Below are 19,247 nucleotides of genomic sequence, written 5' to 3'. Positions count from 1 at the left end.
TGTCTTTAAAATTATTATGATTTATTTAGATAGCAAACTCACAACTCAGATTTATTTAGTCTTGTTGCTGTAAAATCAGTAGCTCTACCATTGAATAGCGATGCAGGAACTGCTTCAAAATTAATGGTGCGACTAATTTTATACAGCATTCTAGTCTTGCAGATTTGCTCAATTCATATTGAGAAGTCATTTGAATCTAAATTCATTTTGTCACTGACACAAGCGTTAATTTTTCCTGATATCTGATCTTTTATCAGCACCAATTAAATTGTCAAAAATGTATATATTTTTCAACCTCTAGTCAATACCACCTTCTTCTCCGTCTCTTCTCTTGAGATATTCTCTTTCTCTCTGGATGTGCGTGCAACATGCTTAACACGTTCTGCCTTGAAGGTTGAGCTGAAGAGTTCTGAGTGCCATATCTCTCTCTCTCTCTTTCTCTCTCTCTCTCTCTCTCTCTCTCTCTTTCCAGGCTGTGTGTGTGTGATATGGATCGTTTAGGACGGAATGAGTTCATAGGTGAAGTCAGGGTGGCGCTCAAGAAACTGAAGGAGGGAGAGAACAAGAAATACTACATGGGCCTTGAGAGAATTGCACAGGTGTGTGTGTGTGCGTGCGTGCGTGCGTGCGTGCGTGTGAGAGTCATTGTGGCCGTTGTGAGGTTACCTCCGTTGGAATTTGTACAATGCATAATTTAGTGTTTGGGTATTTACTCTATTATTAATAACCTTTCTATGGTCTTACAGGCCCGGGAGGGTAACAGCCAGGCAGTGGATCCTGGTTCTCTTGTTGCAGAGGAGGAGGTAAAGATCCAATAATTTCCATCCCATACTTGAGACCTCTGCACACTCCCTATTTACACTGAAACTGCACCAGAATATAAAACACACACAAACACGGTACAATGAGAATAAAGGCCCCAGGATAAAAGGGCCCGGTTTTTATTATCTCAAATTTACTAATTAACCAAAGCTCTATCCTGAACACGTCTCTTTGTACTGATAAACTGTCCTGCTCAATGAGGTTATCATATTCAGTGGCAAATAGCTGATTGTGAGGCAATTACTTTTAAAATAAGTTTTAACATTTTTCATATATATATATGTATATAATAGTATATCGCTAATGAGAATTTCTTTAATTATATGTATATTTTAAGATAAAATTCGCTTAATTTTTGCCTGTACTAATATTGTGTACAGGGTTCATCTACTAAATATAGTATAAGAGGATATAAAAAGCCAAAAGATAATTTGTACATCCATTGCTGACAGTTTAATTAAGTATATACTTGCACTACTGTTCAAAAGTTTGGAGTCAGTAAGTTTTTTTTAATGTTTTTAAAAGTAGACCACCTATCCTCAGCTGCATTCAATGCAAGGATGCAATTATTTGAATATTACAATTAATATTCATAGGCATCATTACTCCGATCTTCAGTGTCACATGGTCCTTCAGAAATAATTTTACTATAATGTGCTGATTTGATGCTGAAAAAAACTTTTATTTTAATTATCAATGTTGAAAACAGTTCTGCTGCCTAATATTTTTCTGGAAACTGCTAAAAAATGTTTTAGAAAGTTCAAAAGAACAGAATTTATTTCAAATTATAAATGTCTTACTGTCGCTTTTGAGAAAAAAATATACAAATAAATCTAAATAAAAACTGAACCCAAATTTTTGAATGTTAGTGTTTTTTGAGACAACATTCTTAAAATCTTTGCCTGCCGTTTTTATCTCTTACTGAAGGGGTTTAAGTATATACTTTAATGTTACTTAAAAATATCTTGCCATATCTGAAGTTTTTAAAACTTAAATTACTGTATATAAACACAATATCAATATTACCCCCTACTCCACATGTCCTTTTTATTACCTTTTTTATAATTTCTTTTTACACACATTTTGTTACTCCATCTGTATACAATACAAATATTTGTTTTTCTTTCTGTCATAATTAGACAGAAGAACCATAAAAACAGCCCTATTGTGGGTTTTAGCCCCATTGTACCCTACTGACATTGTTTAATTTATTATTGATGGTCTGAATATTGATCAGTGGAAACAAGCCGACTGCAGACGGTCTATCTCTTTCTCTGTTTCTCTAGCGTGGCCGCATCCTGGTCTCTCTGATGTACTGCACAGAGAAGAGTTCTCTGGTTGTGGGAATTATTCGCTGTGCCCACCTGGCCGCCATGGATTCGAATGGCTACTCAGACCCCTTTGTCAAAATGTGAGTCTTTGTTTAGTTTAGTTTTTTGCCACGTTTTTTCAGAATGGACAGTGACAAAGTGACAGGAATTGATAAAAGAGGCGGATGGGGTTACACTTTCCTCTAGGCCAAAAATAAAGTGGAAGCTTTTAGTCCAAATGCCTTTTTTGGCATTGTGAAAGTTGCATAAAAAGCCAGCCAATAAGATTAAACCAGATAAAAAAAAGGCTTTCCAGCTTTGGGCGCAATATGCATCAGATCATCAAACGGACTGTCTTTTTGTGTTTTGTTTTGTTGTTTTTTTCAGAAGTTTGAGATGAGACCCGTGGTCTTTGTGTGATGATCTGAGCCTACAACCCCACACGAGTGAAGCTAATGTTGTAATCAGTACCTCAAAGCACCAATGTTGTTCAAATAGAGTTAAAGCAAATTAGCACAATCCCCAAGGCTCCTGTAGTGAGTCAACGGTGGGCATGATTATCATTTTCACAGCCTTTATTTAATTTGCACATTTATTACAATAAAAAAAGCAAGTTTTAACAAGCACAATTTTGTTTCATCCTTCCTTAAATCATTTTATAGCACAGCATCATGCGAACGCAAGTATGTGTAACTGCGTTACTTATGACTCAATTCATTGGCATCGCCCTCCTCCCAGTTAGCATCATGGATTTCATTTCAGGGTGATTTATTTCTCTGTGTACCTCCGGTTGATCATAATTTATCCCCCTGTGGGTTCTTGCGGAGAATAATTCAAAGTCCACCCACACAATAAGATTCTATTTGGAGGCTGAGAGAATTAATGGGGCATAGAGAAGGAAACAGAGTCAAGAGGCAAGCGGAAAGTCCCAAAAAAAAATTGGATCTTTGCTTCTTCTTTTTTTTAATCGTCCTCTCTCAGCTTTAGCTTCCCACCCTCGGCTTCCCATCACAGCAATACTCTTTTATCATTCGCCATACCTCTTCTTCTCGACTCTATCCATTCCTCGCTCTCTCTCTCCTCTCAAGTCTGACAAAGCATGCATAAATCTTGGACCACTCTTTTCCTGTCGATGGGGTTCTGTTCATTCTTATCGTGGATGTATTTTGATGCGTAGTGTGATGGAGAGGATTTTTTCCCGCTATCTGCTCTGAGGAGATAGGATTTCCTTGTTTATCATGCCAGTTACAGGCACTGATGGGCTCACTAGAGCATTGGAAATCTATTGTTGGAGAGTGGACTGCTTTCATACAGCAGGATAGACTGCTGGGAGTGTGCGTGTGCATTTGTGTGTGACAGGTGCTTTAGCGCTTGTTTAGGACTAGACTTGTCAATATAGTTTTAAGGATAAGGTGGAGATTTTGACTCTTTCTCTCATGACATGTATGACAGTATGGCAGAGGCTTGTTTGGATGCTGGGTTGTTTGTGCACTGTGACCGCTGGACCAGATGTTATTTGTCTTTTTGTCCGCTGAGGTTGATTCCAGTTATGGCTGGATTTAGCTTGAATTTATTGAAGCAGCACTGAAGTTTTATTAGACTGGATTTTCTGCATCAGTCACTCTTGTCTTTTTAATAGCAATAAAGGCTTTAATTGTAATTATTAAATGGATTCTGGAAAACTTACATAACATGACATAATTGGAATACATCAATAATGTGAAAAACAAGTGTTTTCAGTATCACTAATTAGCTAATTTATGTCATGTATATGTAGGCTATATAATTATGAATAGGGTCAGTAAGGCTTAACAATAAAGATTTGTTTTTTGTTTAGATATTTCTAGTTTAGATACATTTTTATGTTTACATGTTTTATATATTTTTTAACCATTTTCCTTTTGAAAAACAATTATAAAAACATACAAATATTTTTTATATAAAAATATAAATAATATCTGGAAATTATTGTATATGACAGCTGTATAAAGTCATGTTTTATTTTTTTTAGCTTATTTTTATATTCATATTAATTTTATTAAACATTTTCCTTATGAAAAACTATATATTATTACTAAATATTACTTAAATATTATTACTATTACTAATTGGTTTGTAATTTTAAAGTCCTCCTGTAGTCAATAATACTCATAATTGATCACCAAAATTACATATTTAAATGATTCTATAAATACGCGAATTAACCCCGCCTCCACTAACTCACACAAGCTCAGAGATCCACTCGTTGAGGATCACACATTGACGTGATTGGTTACAGGGCTGTTTGTGACGTCCTTTGGTTCACTGCAGTTTTAAGGAGAAAATACTCCACAATGGTGTTGACTGATGAATTTGTACATGGCTTGTCTTAAAGCATATTTAAAACATGCATAGACATATACACAACATTAAAATCTTGATTTTCACCACAGGGGGACTTTAACACATTTTAACAGATGCTTCTCAGCCAAGTCTTTCTCTCAGTGTCATCTCAACTTCATCAGCGTCAGTCAGCTAACTCTCTCAGACTGGCCCCAGGTCAGCAGTCCATCGTTATTGTTGAGTCCTGGACTGGCTTATTCTGTAATAGAGGGAACATGGAACTGGACACAAGTAGGGATTAAGTGTAGAGGGGAACTGGGGGCCAATCAATACTGTAGTCATTCCGTAGGAGGAAAGAGAAACGAAATCTCTAGATTCGGAGGGGGGCTGCTATTGACATTCACATGTTGTTGTTTTTCTCTGTTGAGATGTTTTTCTCAGACAACAGAGTGTCTGGTTTTAACAGAAGAAGCTTATAGGCAGGGAAGCTTACTCAAACCTCTCTCTCTCTCTCTCTCTCTCTCTGCTCTCTCTCTCTCTCTCTCTCTCTCTCTCTCTGTATGTGAATGTAATCACCATATCCAGGTTGCTAGAAGGAAAACCATTTAATCAATGTGTAGCTAAGGCAAGGCTACAGACATTTTCTGAGAAATTCAGGAAAGAAAATCTATATCTGAGATGTATTTGAAACATTTCAAATGCAATTAACCAACCGACTAATTTGTAGACGTAGCCTTTCTGTTCAAAAAAATGATTTTTTTTAAAGCAATCATTGATTAGTTAAAGGGTTAGTTCACCAAAAAATTATGTCATTTGTTACTCACCCTCATGTCGTTCCAAACATGTAAGACATTAGTTCATCTTGGAACACAAATTAAGATTTTTTTGAAGAAATCTGAGAGATTTCTGTCCCTCCATTGACAGCTACACAACTACCACTATGACGCTTCAAAACTTTCATAAAGAGATTGTAAAATTTATCCATATGAATTGAGCGGTTTACTCCACATTTTCTGAAGAGACTTGATCACTTTATATGATGAACAGATCAAATTTAGGCTTTTATTCACATATAAACATTGATCAGTGAACATAAACAAAAGCTCAACCGAACCTGCTTGGTGCGCGAGAACAAACCTCATTGGTTCTTGAGGAAGCTTAAACAGCGTAACATGACAATGAACCTCATTGGTTCTCTTATTCAAGCAAACATGCTTCTGTTTACCACAACTGATGTGAGTTGATCAATGTTTCTAAGTGAATAAAAGCCTAAATTACATCTGTTCATCATATAAAGTGATCGAGAAAATTTTGACAAAACCGCCCAATTCATATGGATCAGTTTTACTATCTCTTTATGAACTTTTTGAAGCATCAAAGTATCAGTTGCGTAGCTGCCAATGGAGGGACAGAAATCTCCCAGATTTCATCAAAAAGATCTTCATTTGTGTTTAGAAGATGAACGAAAGTCTTACAGGTTTGGAACGACATGAGGGTGAGCTATTAATGACAGAATTTTTGGGAGTACTATCCCTTTAATTATCTTCAGCAGAAGATTACCAGTATGTGTGTGCAGAGAAAAACACTTGTGCACAAATTGCACAAATACCCTTTTGGGGAGATTATCTGATAATGTATCTTGATAATACTTTAAAGAGGTTTATTTTCTTAGGCTGCAAAGATGTGGAAAAAAGAGTAAAATTATGACTTAAAAGTTGATGAAACATATTTGAAAACCATTTTACATCCATTATGTGATGCATTTCCATGTGAAACAGAATATTCTATGACACTTCATTAAATCATGATCCCTTCATGACAGGTTATTAGAAATAAATTAGTTTGTTGACATTAGCCAAAATGGAAAGATGTTTCAGAAGCAGAGTCTTGTATAAAGATTATAATTTTTTTACTTTGAATAACATGCACCAGTAAATAGAACAAGAATGTTTATTAAAAAAGTAAATAGGGTAAATTCTTATCTAATGTTGCAGAAGCCTCTGTCACTTGGCTGCTTTGATAGTGAACAAACACACAAACGGTAAACGGTAATCCAGCTGAGGCTAGCATTCATGAACGTCTGCCTTTCGGCAAATCAGTTAGGGTGAAACATCACATAACGTAATTAATATTCATGACTCAAGTACGCCTGGCACAGTTGCGCTGAGCTGCTGACAGAAAGTAAACTTCCTGAGGAGCAAAGACATAAACAACAGCAGAGAAGAAAGCATCTTTTTGCTTTTTTGCATATATATATATATTTTTTTACATGTTCACATTATATCTGCCGCTACAATGCAGTTTCTGGAAAGTTTAGTTTTATTCTTTCAAGTACTTTATCACATGAGTGTATCCGTGGCAACTAGGCATTTATAACTGATGATGTTTCTAATGTGTAGTTAGAGAGGCTGATGAGATTTAGATATGCCCCCACTTTTCAGATTGTGTGCACGGTTGTATGTGTGTGTATGCTATGGTTATGAATGAGGCCCTGTAGAGTTCAGCTCTATTTTCATCTGGCCCTCGGCATCACCACATAATTAGAACAGACAAGGGAGTGCAGATATTATTGCACATGCTCTAATTAATGTCATTACACGGGACACAATTTCAATAGTTCCGCTTTCATTTGAACCTGTGACGGCGAGACATTTAAGCTCACATTCGAACGTTTATTCAGACGCTTGTTGTCGTGCACAGACTTGAATGTGCCTTTTCCACTAATTGCAGAAACGATTAAGTCAAAATGTAATTAGTGACTAATTCACAGATACATGGATGCAGGTGCACATTTAAGCTGAAGTGTGTAATTTTCTGAATGTTAAAATACTTTCCCATCTTAGTTTAATATGCAGAGTCAACTATAGCATGTTGATTTCTAGGAAAAATGTCAACATTGTTCTGCTTTCAGAACATTTCTCTGTTTGTTTCATCAATCTAAGCATCCCAACACAGCAACATTGGAGCAATGGCACGAGTTAGGGACAGGACTCTAAGTTTGATTAAAGTCCGCGTGAACTGGAGGTGTTGTGACGCATTTCCGAGTGAAACGGAATATTGAACAGTGGGCAAGGTTTTACTTTAGCGCTCCTCCTCTCCATCTCTCGCCCATAGCAGAGTAACGGTTTGAGGGGAGTGGTTAAGCGATTAACCAACCCAAGCCATCAAGCCTATGTCATCAGAAAAAGAACCATTCCAGACCCGGAAGTAACTTTTCAGACTTTGATTAAAGATAACCATGGCAAACTATTTTTTTCCGTGTATTAACTTGCATGGATTAATTGTTCACCACAAGACTAGTAATATCCGCTAACAAAGTAAATAGGGTCAATTCTGATTTCATGCCGACTTTAATGCATCCAACATGGTTGGAATATGTACTTCATTTATTAAACAATCATTAATGAGAATTGCACTACCATTCAAAATTTTGGGTCAGTAAGATTTTTTTTTTAAAGAAGGATAAATTAAATTGATCTCAAATTTCAGTAAAGACTTGGCTTGTTACAAAAAATATATATAAACTCTAGATGGCGCAGGCTAATAGGTTCTTAAAGGGATAGTTTACCCAAAAATGAAAATTACCCCATGATTTACTCCCCCTTAAATCCTCCTAGGTGTTATATGACTTTCTTCTTTCAGACGAATACAATCTGAACATATCAAAACGGCTCCGGGGGGTTAATAAACGCATCGCTTCACTTCAGAAGGCATTTGTGTAAGAAAAATATCCATATTTAAAACGTTATAAACTAAAATGACTAGCTTCTGACAGACGGCCGTATGTATCGATTTACGGTGAAAGAGTAACTCCGGACCTAACGCATTGACGAAAGCGGAAGCGCAGAGGATTGAGATGCCGGAAGCTAGTTATTTTAGTTTTTAAAGAGTACAATATGCATATTTTTCTTACAAAAACCCATCAATTTGCTTCAGAAGGCCGTTATTAACACCCTAAAGTTTATGATGGATGGATGCACTTTTTTGAACTTCAAAATCAGGACCGCTATTCACTACCATTATAAAGCTTGGAAGAGCAATGATATCTTTTAATGTAACTTTGATTGTGTTCGTTTGAAAGAAGATAGTCATATACACCAAGGATGGCTTAAGGCTGGGTAAATCATGGGATAGTTTTCATTTTTGGACGAACTATCCCTCTAACTCCATCTGCTTGCAATCAAATCATTCTCTATAGGGCACTGCTGATTGGTTCAGTGTATAAGTTGCCAATGAGCTTGCTTGCTCAACCTTCTAGTACTTGGTAAGCATTTGCCTTAGCAATGCAGCACGCTTTCAGAAACCCTCCAGCTTCCCCAGCTCCACCTGTATAGATCTGCTATGGGTAATTCATGTACGCTAAATTTTACAGCAGCAGCAAGTCCCGTACTTGCTCTACAGCAGCAGCATCATAGCAGATATATTCTGCCAAGACCAAATATATCAACATTGTCATATCCATTACCATGCCACACACTCTGAGAGTTGTCATAACGGATGCTGTTCTTTTATACTTTATATTCATCAAAGAATTCTGATTAAATTGAATTACAGTTTCCACCAAAATATTAATCAGCACAACTGTTTTCAATTTTAAAAATGCATGTTTCTTGAGCAATAAATCAGCATATTAAAATTATTTCTGAAGGATCATGTGACACTGAAGACTGGAGGAATGATGCTGAAAATTCAGCTTTGCCATCACAGAAATAAATTGTATTTATTTGTAAACCATTTTAAATTATATTTAATTAGAAAAATAATATTAAAAATTTTAATAAAAATCGCTGTTTTTACTGTATTTTTGATCAAATAAATGCAGTCTTGGTGAGCATAAGTGCCTTCTTTCAATAACATTTAAAAAAATCTTACCCACCCTAAACTTTTGAACAGTAGTGAATTTTTTTGTTTTAGATAATTATGCATGTCAAGTCAAGTCATATTTATTCAGATTTTTACAATGCAGATTATTTCAGATTAACAGGAAAAAAATGCAACAAAGTTTGTTTCCAGAAGAAAATAGCATCACAGTCCAGCTTAAGTAAGTTCAGTGATGTTTCATTTTTGTTGTAAATAAGTTATTAATTTAGTTAATTTACATATATATAGCCGTTCTGGAGAAAACCGTGATGTCATCGTCCAGCTCAGTTCAGTTCTCATATAATGGTGTCAATGCAGGCAGATCAATATTATTGTTGAATATTAAATCAAATGTTAAATAGAATTTGAATGACAGCATGTGTGTAGTATAAATTCAATATGGACATACTACATCCTACTACAGGACATAGTCATACTACCTGTTGTGTTGGGATTGTAATGTGACCATCATCTGCATCGCTGTTCCTCACCATTTATAAATATGATGACTCCCCCATTGCCGTATCGGAGAGTAAAGTTTCCTTTGGATATACACTTCAAAATCTGGGTGCTAGTGGTAGGTCATTCAGAACATTTTCAGCAAGAATTTGATGAATAATGTGTATTTGGATATCATTTCAGGATTGTTTTAAAAAATATAGTAGGGGAGTTGGCAAACTTGTAAACAATTCCATTCGGTGGACTCATTTGGCAGAAACAAAACAAGTTGCATTACATTTAAGGTATACATTTTATAAGTGCTTTCATTGGCCCATGGAATCGATCCCATGACCTTGGCTTTGCTTCTGTTGCTACAGGAATGATAATTACACACACTAATTTAATGCTGCTTTCACTAATTACAAAGGACACACTTCAGCTTTAATTTGTAAATATTAAGTAAAAAAAAAATGCTTCAAGATATAATGTAGGTCTGTAAGACTAGGACTGAACAGACAGGGAGTTCACATATTGAAAATGTCATTCTTATTGCTCTGAATTTGCCCTTACCACACAATGACTTCAAATACTCAAGAATGCCTCGTTGTAGGCGTAAACATTCTGTCCATGCTAAATTCCTTCTTTCATTCAGGATTGACATTTGTCATTGTGGACAGGCTCTTCTAAGATGACAGTTATTCTTTTAATTATCAGATGACGACAGTTGTCTCCTTAGGGTTAGATCTGAAGTGAGCTCCATGGTGTCTAGAATGAAATTTCCTGCAGCTCTTCTTTAGAAGGACAGTGCCTCATGTTTAATGTAATAACATCTAACATTAGCATGTTTACCATCACCATCAGTTCATTTTGCCTTTTAAATCAAGTTTATCCACTCTATAACTCTTTCACGCTGTGATAAATCAATGATATCTTTATCCCGGATACATGTCCCGGGCCTGTGAGAAGTGGTCCCCAATAAGGTCCTCTATAGTGTAGTCTACTCATTAGGCCTGGGGTTCGGGAACACATCCAAACATTTAGTGTATTTAAATCTGAGTCTGTATAGACCAATTAATATCCAACACTTATTATGGGACATGTCAATAAAAAATGTATAAGATCACATTAAAAAGCCATTAGAGATGCAAAATCATCCTGTCAGTGACATAAAACTTGTCACACAGAAATAAAACATCATTAATATTCTGACTAAAAGTCATTAGGTGAAAGTTACTGATTCATTTCTGATTGATATCCAGACTTGTACCAGCAAATCAGTCAATTAATATCTAAAGATTGGCTAATTTTATATTGAATTACCGTTCAAGCATCTATTAATAGTTTCAATAGCGAGTCATTAGTCTATTGGTTAACATCCAGTGGTAAATCATTCTGGCGCCAAACACACTCAGTGTTAAATGATAATCCGTCAATATTGTCCTGTTGTCATTGTAATGGAAACATCCAGCGCGATTGCAAATGTGATATTGCTTTTAATTTTATTGCTTTTAGGTTGATATTAAGATATTAATTTAAGACACAATAGTTACAGAACCATTGCACATCTCTGAGCAATGCACAGTTGTGTAGTGAGAGTCGTTCAAGAATGATTTGTTTTTTAGATTAATCTTTTATATGAGTTGAGAATAACGAGGAATTCGTTCATTTTGTCGTAACTGCACATTCACAACACTTTCAATCCAAAGATGCTTCTTTCGATCTTTTGATCTTCTTTGATCAAAAGATGCAGTAGAAAATTAGGATGTGAATTGTGAAAAAATTCTTTCTGTTTCTTATAATTTATCTTTGGCTGCATATATTCCTAATTTGGAATAAGATTGCGTATATGGACGTGTATATAACATATATATTATAACATGTATAACAAAATATAAAATTTTAACTTAATTTGTTTCTGAATGAATTGGTGTTGTCTGTGAAATGAATGAATGATTCAGTTGATATATAAATGACTCAATCACTGAAAAAACATACTAGCATATCTTACTGCAGTATTTATCTTTCTATGGCAGAAATAGAAAGAATAGTTTGCAGGGACGTGGTTCCGATTCAAGCAAATGTGAATATAATATAATAATATATGATTAGATATTTTCTGATATATATTATTCACAAAACGCAGTGCTGTTTGTCTAACACCATTAATGTTGCGTTATTTAAAGTCCCCCTGTGGTAGAACAAAATCACTTTTTTATGTTTTTAATGTTGTTTATATGTCTATGTGGTGTTTTTAATATGCTTTAAGGCGAACCATGTGCAAATTCATAAGTCAACACCATTGCTGAGTATATTCTCAAAAACTCGGTTTGAAAACGCTGATGTTCCTTACATCACAAACCTTGTAGCCAATCACGTCAATCTGTGGGCGGGCTTTAGCATAACTCATTACCTGCGCTCTGAAGAACGGGAGTCTCAAGAGAAGCCAGGTTTTCCCGGTACATTTTTCTGTTGATATGAAAAATCGGGTACATTTAGCAATACACGTAGTATGCGTGAATTATGTATATGATGTATATTATGATGTTATGATGAACCATATGCCTTTCTCCACTGACGATCTATGATGTTCAAAGTGTTTCTAAGCATGCTGATTTTTAGAAGGCAGACTGAGATGGCAAACAGGAACATGGTTTGTGTGACATTAGCAACACGTTATTAGCTGTTTGATAATAGTCACGCAAAAGGCTCAATGGCTAGTTACCGTTTTGTCTCCGATGTTGTAAAGAGCAATACCTTTGTGCAGCGTTTACTACAGTAACTTGACTAAAAGTTGACTGGGTGGATCTCTGAGAAGCACGACAGCCAGCATTTATCAAGACGTACAGTGTAGTCAAATGCGCTATCGTCATTTTATAGAGCTAATTGAATTGAATTGCAGTTGCCTCTAACAATGCAGATGTCATGTGCAAATACACACCGGAGTTTTACTCTGTGAATCTTGTTGTTCAACCTTTAAGTGTTGTTTAGATTTATTCAACTGTACTATGGAACTGCTTTGGTTCAGAAGCAGGTTTCACAACTCGTCATTTAGAATGCAATATGTCTCTTGCATCATATCCCCATGCGTTTTTTCACCTCACACATGTCTCTCTGTCTCTCTCCTCTGTAGCATGTTGTGTAGGTTGATATCTCCATGAATAATAAATGATACGTTCTGATTGATAATCCACTGATGACTCCATGAGCCACAGACCTTATGGATGCATCATCTGTCCTCCGACACCCTCTCAATCCATTCATTCCATCCATCCTCAATTAGAGATTATCATCTCCCAGTCTATAATAGATTGAATGAATAATCAAAAACAACAATCCACCATCACTACCTCACTCTTTCTCTCTGCTCTCTCTCTCTCTCTCTCTCTCTCTCTCTCTCTCTCTCTCTCTCTCTCTCTCTCTCTCTCTCTCTCTCTCTCTCTCTCTCTAATATTTGTCATGCTCTAAAATGAGCTCTTACACCCTTGCCTGTGTTTTCTTTCTGTTTAGATTGTGTCGTGGATGTTTCGAGAGCTTTAGACAAACCAGACTAATGATTTGCTTTGATGTTTTATAAGTTATACAATTCTCACTGCAGAGCAATGATTCATTTCTGGTTATTTCTCTTTATCAGTATTTTGCAGCCTGACATGGGAAAAAAGTCAAAATACAAAACCTCAGTGAAGAAGAAGACTCTAAACCCAGAGTTTAACGAGGTCAGCTATTCCCATTAAAGGTGTAGTCACACAAAGCTGTATTAATTAATCATGAAAAAAAACTGATTCCTTTCCGTTTAAATTTTACTTCTGATTAACCAATTTTTTAAATATTATTATTATTTGCAGTTGAGCATTGCAACGAGTCACATGCGAATGCAGTGGCAAATGAGAGGCATTTAAATTCAATAGATCGATAGAATAGGTCTTATGAGCAAGTTTAAATAGTCTTGGTTTTTCTTTTTAATCAAAATGAAGAATCACAAATAAAATATCAGGGGGAAATACTTAACAATTAGGATATTGTCGTAGCCATGCAGCCCTTTAGTCACTTTCGACTTTCTGTTCTATTCAATTACATTCATATTCATGTAAACGTGGGTGAGTGGAAATGCAAGCACGAGTGAAGACGTTTCTTCATTGGCTGCATACCAAATTTAAGTTTGATGAACTTTGACATGAATTTGTATAGTCATAGATTGATCTCTTGACTCAAAACATAACTTAATAAAAACTTCAGCGTGGTTTGTAATTTTGTGGCAAAGTAGAGTAGCTGGTGTATATGACCATTTGTAATTTATTATGTTTTGTTACTTATATTTTTATGATTTATTTAAAAACAGAAGCCCTAGAATGTGACATCATGGGCCCTATCATACACCCGGCACAATACAGAATAATTTTCACGTCCTGCGCCCAGTGTTTAAATAGCAAATGCACTTGCGCCTATTTGTTCGCCCATGGGCGTGCTGGTCTGAAAACGAGGTGTGTTCAGGCGCATTGATGGTGCGTTGTTATTTTTTGGAAAATATCTAAATTGAGGAGACTGCGACACTGACCAACTGAAACCTGGTCTAAATTCATATTTATTATCCATATTTATCAATTCAATCAATATTTTTTAAAGCATGTGTTCGTAATGTACGCATATAGGCGGGAAGTGCCACAACGTGCGTACACTCTGCTTATTGCACACACAGGGACAGCAGCACACAAACATGTCAAATATTGAAAATTAAAGGATTACAATGTAAAATATTATTATTGTGTACATAAAGATATGGTGGAATCCGGCTTGTCCCGTAGATGGTCTGCTCGCGCACTTTAACCTCGTGCACGGGCAGATTAGTTTGCGCTCTGGAGACGCATTCGGTCTTTCCACTATCAAATTCCATCATGTAAATAGCGAATCCACATTTAAAGGGAATGGGAGATGAGACTCTGATTGGTTTATTGCAAGGGTAAAGCCCAAAACACACCCATTACTCATTAAGAGAATAGGGACAACCCTTTTAGATAATTTTTTGCGCCGACCATTTTTCCCGTCGTTAAACTAGCAAAAGTGGATTCGGACATGCCCTAAGTGCACTTGCGCCGTGTGCTTTAGACCACGCGCTTAGATCGTTAAAATATGGCCCCATATCTTGTTGCTCATAACCTCTACATGCTCAAAGCTGAATGTGACCACACCTTCTTTCAATGTGAATATAGATGTTGTGATGTTTCCCTCTGCCAAAACTGATTAATGTCCTCTTCAACCCAGGAGTTTTCCTATGAACTCCCACATGATCAGCTCGCCAAGAAAACCCTGGAGATCTCAGTCTGGGACTATGACCTGGGCATGAGCAATGACTTCATAGGTGAGTTTTACAAGCAAAAATATGTTTGTTGACTGAAGTAGAACAGAAACAGTTGTTTACGTACATGAAGAAAAATGCTGAAAGGATAATGAAAAAACCTTACCATTCAAATAAAACCTGTAAATATGAAAGAATGTATGTTCACCTTAAAAGTTGTTGCGGGGCAATTAAAAATCTGAACTGGATATAATTTTTTTAGCCCTGATATATTGAAGGGCACAGGTAAATGTGACATTTATTATAATGAGTTAATGTGAAGATTGTTTAAAGTTCGTTAAGTTGTTATTATTTTTAAAGGCTAATAAATGTTCAAGTGTATTGGGTTCAATGATACTGTAATGCTGAATGGCTATAATTAATGGCTAATATTGGGGGGGGGGGGGGGGGGGTCAAGTCAATTTCATAGAGACATCAGTAGCAGTATTGGAATCAATGATGCCTTCTTTCATAAAAAGATGCCATTAAACAAATATTTAAAATGTAGACTCTGTCTTTATGTTGATTCTACATTAATTTGGATATTAAATGTGAAATTACAATAAAAAAAATATAGTAATAACTCAGGTAGGTGTGATTAATCACGATTATGTACTGAAAAATCTGCGATTACATTTTTTTTATTGAATGACAGCACGTGTGTGTGTGTGTGTGTGTGTGTGTGTGTGTGTGTGTGTGTGTGTGTGTGTGTGTGTGTGTGTGTGTGTGTGTGTGTGTGTGTGTGTGTGTGTGTGTGTGTGTGTGTGTGTGTGTGTGTGTGTGTGTGTGTGTGTGTGTGTGTGTGTGTGTGTGTGTGTGTGTGTGTGTGTGTGTGTGTGAAAGTTCAGCATTGATTAATTTCCGTTGGAAAAATTCATTAGTTATTAATTTAGTTATTTTAGTTATTAGTTATTTCGTTGGTAATGTATTGTCAAGATGCCACAGATGCTTAACTTATTTTGATGTGGATCTTTCCTTTAAGATGTGGCTGTTTTGATTCTTTGCTCTTGTAGAAATGAATGTTACAGCTTGTATGTCTCTCAGAATAAGAAAAGATCTAAACCTGTGTGACTTTTCATTTCATGGAGCATCAAAAGAGTTTAGCAGGAATGTCCACTTTCCATACAGTGAACGTGGATGCGGGACCAGAACTGTCAAACTCCAAAAACAAAAAGGGATACTAAAAGTAATCCAATATGAACCATACGATAGCTTTCTGTGAGGAACAGACTGAATTATAAGTTGTTTAACACTGAAAGTGTCACTTGACAGCTGTGGTCTCTTCACTTTTAATGAAAGTGCAGCTCAGGCATTCTGATTAGGGCTGTAACGATTAATCGCGATTAATCGAAATCCAAAATAAAAGTTTGTGTTTACATAATATATGTGTGTGTATTGTGTATAATTATTTTGTATATATAAATACACACACATGCATGTATATATTTAATAAAAATGTGTTATTTATATATAAAATAGTTATATTTATATATAATATAAATCATATAAAAATATATATGCAGTATATAAATGCAAATAATTCTCAAATATATACATGCATGTGTGTGTATTTATATATACAAAATAATTATACACAATACACACACATATACTATGTAAACACAAACTTTTATTTTGGATTTCGATTAATCGAGATTAATCGCGATTAATCGTTACAGCCCTAATTCTGATATAAACTAGGCTACTGCTTGTATGCTCCACAAATACAGGTTTCGAAAGTCATGATGGGTGAGTAAATGATGACAGACCTATTAATTTTTGGCTGAACGCACCCTTAATGAAAAGAAACAGAGGAAGAGTCAATAACAGAAAAGCTCTTGAGCTTTGTGTTGTGACGTGTTTATTTATGATTGACTGACACGTGTGCTCTGTAACGACCGAGACGGTGAGAGTAATTGATGTCAGTGGGATTGATTTAGAGGGGATGAGGAACGGATGGGGGGGGGGGGGGGGGGGGGGGGGGGGGGAGTGTGAAGAAATGAAGGGATGTGAATAAACGGAGGCTTGTGAGAGACATCCAGGCATGAATGCACATGGAGGACACAGGTCTCGGATTGACGTGTGCAATGAAGCTTAGAATTTATTTAACATTTTCTTGGAACTTTTTTTTTTACCCGCTCCTGTCTATTTCCTTTCTTTTTCTTTCATTCCCCATGGCGGGGATGTCATGCGTACGGTTCATTTGTCATGACTAGCTCGTGGCCATGAACATGCGGTATTGATGCGAGGTGTGTGTGTTTGTGTAGGAGTGATCGAAGCGGGGGCAAAATCTCAGTACGTGAGGGGCCTGATGAAATGAAACGCAGCTTGTGTCCACAGACACATTCACATGCAATTTCAGAGCGAGTTCAGGTATTAGACTGGGAGACACGCTGAAGTGTCTAGAACAAAGGTACTCAACTTCAGAAGCCAAGAGAGCCACAGTCTCTTGTAAAAAAAAGTACACTGTTTATTTCTGATTTAAACTATTTTAAATAATGTTCTTAGTCTGTCCTTTTTGTGACAGCCAAGCCCAAGACAGAACCTACAAGAGTTTACGTTGAATTAAATGCCGGATACATATTAAGTCACCAAAATACCAATAATAACCAGGGGGGAAAAACTTCTACACTGTGAAAAAAAATGTTGGTTTAACTTAAAAAAGCAAGTTACCTTGTTGCTTTAAAATTTTGAGTTTGTTGTAATTAAAAATTTGAGTTAATACAATGAAGAAGAATGGTTTAATAAACAGAAACTCAAAATAGTATGTTATCTTCACACATTAGTTATCGAAGTTGATTTGACAAAAGTTGTGATAACAAATCATGAAAATATTTTTTTACAGTGAGTATCATTGAAACTATTATACTATAGTATTAGATTTGTATTTTCTGTTTTTACTGTAATTAATTTCGTTTTTGTCCATTTGTTGTGGTTTTGTCATTATTATTATGTCCATACATTTTTTTTTTTTTTTTTTTTTTTTTTATTCGTTTGAGTTATTTTTGTACTTAAAGCTAGAGTAGGTAATGTTGGAGAGCTAGCCAGATTTGAAAGTGGCACCTCTTCTAAGCTCCGCCCCCAAAGCTCCGCCCCCCCCCACAAACATGAACGCGCATCCACATTTGGAGTCAGCTGCATGTACCTACCAGTGATGCGCGGGTTGATCCAAAATGAGCGGGTGCCTGCGCCCGCGGTTACGAGTCATCCAAAAATATTTTTAATGATATTCGGGTCGCGGTCGGTCGGGTCATTTACCTTTGTAATTTATATTGTACTAGACACAATGTTCTATGAAATACATAGGCCTACACTTTATTGTCTGAATGCGCGAGGATGACGCAGTCTGCAGATGAAAGTGGGAAATCCTTATTTACCTTTTGAATGTTGAGCGCGTTATTAACTTTTGAATAAAAGCTGACGCGGGACAAACTGCCCGATTTCCCAACGCGTTGAACTGAGCAATGCCATTGTGCCATTTTAATAGGCTACTTTTAAACGCATATAGCTCAGTAATGTCAGTTTTATGTAGCCTATTTGCTGAGAGGGGGCGGGATTTTTGTTGGGAAAGTCCGGGGAGAGACGCACACGTCGATTAGACTGGATAAACACATGCAGCATCTTAATTGTTAAGAAAATGAAACGAAATAAATGAATAAATCAAGCCTTTATTACAAAACACTAGGCTATCATACAGCATTCTGAAAAATGCGCACCCCTAGTTCCTCCGTCTATGGCCCATGACGCGATGAGCATTTACTATAGCTACTTTAAAAAAACGCGGGTCGGGTACAATATTTTCTTTCTTTTTTTTGCGGTCCGAGTTGCGGGCGGGTTAGTTGAAAACGTCGGTCGGGTGCGGGTTGTTTATACATTGACCCGCGCATCCCTGCTGTGCACGCAGTGGTGCTCGGGCACGAGACATGAAGGCATCTGATTGGTTCTTTACATTCGCTCCGAATGGCAGTGATTGGTCAGAGTTTTTACTGTCCTACAGCTGCTACAGAGGTCAGATTTGTTTCATTCCTTTTTCTGAACACATAATGTATTGACTACTATCAGAATGGAAGGACCATTTCACCCAGTATAATAAAAAATGTTTCTGAACAGGATTACCAACCCTACCTTTAAGTTATAATAAATGAAAATGAAAAATGTTGGTT

At 36.3% G+C, this 19,247-nt stretch overlaps 1 protein-coding gene across 7 annotated transcripts in view; it reads left to right on the top strand.

Moving 5' to 3' along the window:
* doc2g (double C2-like domains, gamma) overlaps nucleotides 1–19,247 on the top strand; it is a 78,152-nt gene that overhangs the window by 58,514 nt on the left and 391 nt on the right. For 6 of the 7 annotated variants that reach the window (XM_079638621.1, XM_079638622.1, XM_079638624.1 and 3 more), the window contains 5 exons: nucleotides 473–599; nucleotides 747–803; nucleotides 2,109–2,233; nucleotides 13,387–13,468; nucleotides 15,012–15,108. In XM_079638621.1, coding sequence (XP_079494747.1) covers nucleotides 473–599; nucleotides 747–803; nucleotides 2,109–2,233; nucleotides 13,387–13,468; nucleotides 15,012–15,108 — 488 coding nt within the window. The remainder of the gene's footprint in view (nucleotides 1–472; nucleotides 600–746; nucleotides 804–2,108; nucleotides 2,234–13,386; nucleotides 13,469–15,011; nucleotides 15,109–19,247) is intronic. The other variant, XM_079638627.1, reaches the window with a different exon arrangement.

This window comes from Phoxinus phoxinus, assembly GCF_949152265.1.
Source record: "Phoxinus phoxinus genome assembly, chromosome: 15".
In the NCBI taxonomy this organism is placed as follows: Eukaryota; Metazoa; Chordata; class Actinopteri; order Cypriniformes; family Leuciscidae; genus Phoxinus; species Phoxinus phoxinus.
This window is presented reverse-complemented; position numbering and strand designations above follow the sequence as displayed.